We start from the raw sequence: 2,934 nt of genomic DNA on the forward strand, positions 1-2,934 counted from the left end.
TCGGGAACAGGGTTTAAACCCACATTGTGTTGGCTGGAAAGAGGGGCCACGATCTAGAAGGTACATTGGGCATAAAATTCGGTATGCGCGGAGAAAAAACGACCCGGATGAGTACGTGAGGAGCATTCACTGGTGAGGAGGGCAAGCGGACTCGTAGGTTTGGCGGAATCTTGAGGATGAATCTGGAACTTCAACGAGATAAGGTCGGTGAAAGACATTTTTTTTAAAAAGGAAGGTCGGTGAAAGACATGCGCATGCGCATGCGCCTTCTCCTCCAAGTTGATCGTCAGAGGTAAGAAGTTGAATCGAAGTTAACAGGAGCAGGACACTAAGGTACACGTGCATTCCTCCTCCTATAAATATAGCCCTACGTCCACGCCACGATCCAATCCCATCCTCCGCGGCACCCTCTCCATCATCTGCTTCCTCGCCGGGCGCCGGACGGCTGCCTTCGCAGGCTTCGCGGCCATGAAGCTTCCGCCGGCTGTTGTCTGTCTTCTCCTCATCCTCGTCTTCTTTGATGGTACGCACGCATTGCCCCCATGTCTTTCTTTCAGATGTTTGCTGCTAGCGTGCCGCCTTATTTTCCTTTTTGATATCTGTTGCTAGCGCTATATTACTACATCACTTGAATCTTGTCCCCTTCTTCATGTTCTTGCAGCATGCACGCACGCACGTACTGACATGATCGATCCATGTTGCAGCTGCTCGCGTGGAGGCCCGAGGCACACCTTCTGCCCAGGGGTCGAGGAACCAATGGTCCAGCATGTTCGTCTTCGGCGACGACTTCGTCGACAACGGCAACCGTCCCAACATCACCGGTGAAAAGACATCGCGCCAATGGAGCTACCCCTACGGCTCCTATCTCAACTCTCATTATGCCACGTCTCCTGTTTTGACCGGACGCTTCTCCAACTACAGGATGCAATCAGATTTTATAGGTACCTGTACTCAAATATTATTCAAGTATTTGGTTAGCTAGAGAATTTTATTATACATCTAGGTGCATGCATCCAAAATAATCCTTCCCATCTACTGCCTTGTCCTTGCAGCAAGGATGTTGGGTCTCCATGAAGCCCCTCCAGCGTACGAGCTCACAGAAGATCAATCTTGTGACTCATCTGGCATAACCTTTGCTTCTGGCGGCGCTGGTGTCTTCAAGGTGAAGACCAAGAAGGTGCCGACCCTTGCCGCACAGGTTCAAACTTTCAAGAGGCTTGTCAAGGACGGGGTCATCTCAACACATCAGCTTCACCGCTCCGTCGCGCTCATCGCCATCTCCGGCAATGATTACATGAGCGACTCCGACATTGAGACTGGCTTCTACACAAGCTTCGATGATGTAAGTAGTGGCTAGCATACTCACACATACAAGTTACACCGTCAATTAATATATCGATCTCCACCTTGCTAATTAACTTCTCCTGCGCGCAGCTTGATACTTATGTCGGAAACGTGGCGACTGAGATCCTAGATAATGTGGCGCAACTGCAGATGCTTGGTGTGAGAAAGGTGTTAGTAAACAACTTGCATCCCATTGGCTGCACGCCTTTGCATACTAGTTCAAACAACTACACCACGTGTGACCTTCTCGGCAATTATGGCGCATCCGTGCACAACAAGTATCTAAAGCAAATGCTCGAAGAAAGGGACAACGTTCACATACTGGATCTCTACACCGCTTTCACTGACATCATCAATCATGCCCCTGGTAAATACACATGTCCACGTGTATGTTGTAAGCCAAATCTGGTTTCTAATGTAGTATGAATTTGATTCTGTAACTATGCATAATTGTTTTTGTGCATGCAGGTGGAGTGTCTGCTGAGTCCAAGAATTTCAAGGGCAAACTGACCCCGTGCTGCGAGAGTACCTATAAGGGAGGGTACTGTGGAGAGCGTAGCCATTCAGGGAAGCGCTTGTACGACCTGTGTGAAACTCCTGACAAGATGTTCTACTGGGACCAGACACACCCAACACATGCTGGGTGGGAAGCTGTAATGAAGGCTCTGCAACAGCCTTTGATGGAGTTTCTTGATGAGGACTACGTTGCATGATTGGCCTAAAAAAACTACGTTGCATGATGCGGCAGCTTGATGGCTAGCCAGTTGCTGGTGCAATATATTTTTGGTTAGCTTTATAAATGGCATGCGTGTTTAGGAAGAAGGTTGTGAGTTTTTTCCCCTTGTGTTTTGATGGCGTTTTATGTAATGAGACATGAACGGATGTTAATTTTCTCATGGTTTATCCCCTATATATTAGTTGATATTGAAAAATTGGTTGTATATGTGGGTGAATATCTAGCAGCAAATGAGAACGTGCTTGGGCTTAGTGAGATATAGCGTGCATGCATATGCATGGGCTTGAGCTCATGACAGGGTCAGTAAGATTAGACTCTAATCGGTAGACATGTTCGTTCGTCTGCCCATGGCATCGTGCATGTTGGGGTTGCTATTATACGGCACGGTGCACATGTTAACGAAGGCCATGTTCGTCGAGGCGAAGCCGTTGGGCACTGAAAAGAAGGCTGATGAAAGGTGTTGGATTGACCAATTGTCTAGGCCTTGCGCACATTGTTTGCTAGCTAGGACGAGGTCCCAGAAAAGATTTACGTCTCAAAGACTGCATGGTAACGCTTCCAAATGATCGATCTTCGCTCAGGTGTTTGCTCGGGGCCGGCTTTCACGTCTTCACCATGCAAACACTAGATTGAGCTATTTAGACTATACATACAGTAGCGTTGCTTGTGTATGAACTACATCTTGTCTCCACGTTTTGTGAAATCATACATGTATATACCGTGCCTTGTTTTGTGCAAATGATATAATAAAATATCACGGGGATGGTAGGGAGTTAGTTCTAACTTTTTTGTAGCGAACTGACTTGGCATGTGTTCTTGAATTTATTGTGTTTCTTCTAGTTTTTTTAGTAATT

The 2,934-nt window shown here is 47.0% G+C and overlaps 1 protein-coding gene across 1 annotated transcript; it reads left to right on the forward strand.

Moving 5' to 3' along the window:
- The first annotated feature begins 468 nt into the window (after window positions 1-468).
- Window positions 469-2,057, forward strand: LOC125520720 (GDSL esterase/lipase At3g09930-like). The gene is made up of 5 exons (XM_048685708.1): window positions 469-523; window positions 705-941; window positions 1,053-1,342; window positions 1,435-1,711; window positions 1,813-2,057. Exons 1-5 carry the CDS (start codon window positions 469-471, stop codon window positions 2,055-2,057), a joined length of 1,104 nt encoding a protein of 367 aa, XP_048541665.1.
- The last annotated feature ends 877 nt before the right edge of the window (window positions 2,058-2,934 follow it).

The sequence above is a fragment of the Triticum urartu genome, chromosome 7 (assembly GCF_003073215.2).
Source record: "Triticum urartu cultivar G1812 chromosome 7, Tu2.1, whole genome shotgun sequence".
Taxonomy (NCBI): Eukaryota; Viridiplantae; Streptophyta; class Magnoliopsida; order Poales; family Poaceae; genus Triticum; species Triticum urartu.

Bases quoted from the DNA above. Each gene is read 5' to 3' on its own strand.
- LOC125520720 (XM_048685708.1), top strand. From the start codon at position 469: ATGAAGCTTCCGCCGGCTGTTGTCTGTCTTCTCCTCATCCTCGTCTTC. The intron at 942-1,052 runs GTACCTGTACTC...TTGTCCTTGCAG, and splicing joins GATGCAATCAGATTTTATAG to CAAGGATGTTGGGTCTCCAT. The intron at 1,343-1,434 runs GTAAGTAGTGGC...TCCTGCGCGCAG, and splicing joins TCTACACAAGCTTCGATGAT to CTTGATACTTATGTCGGAAA.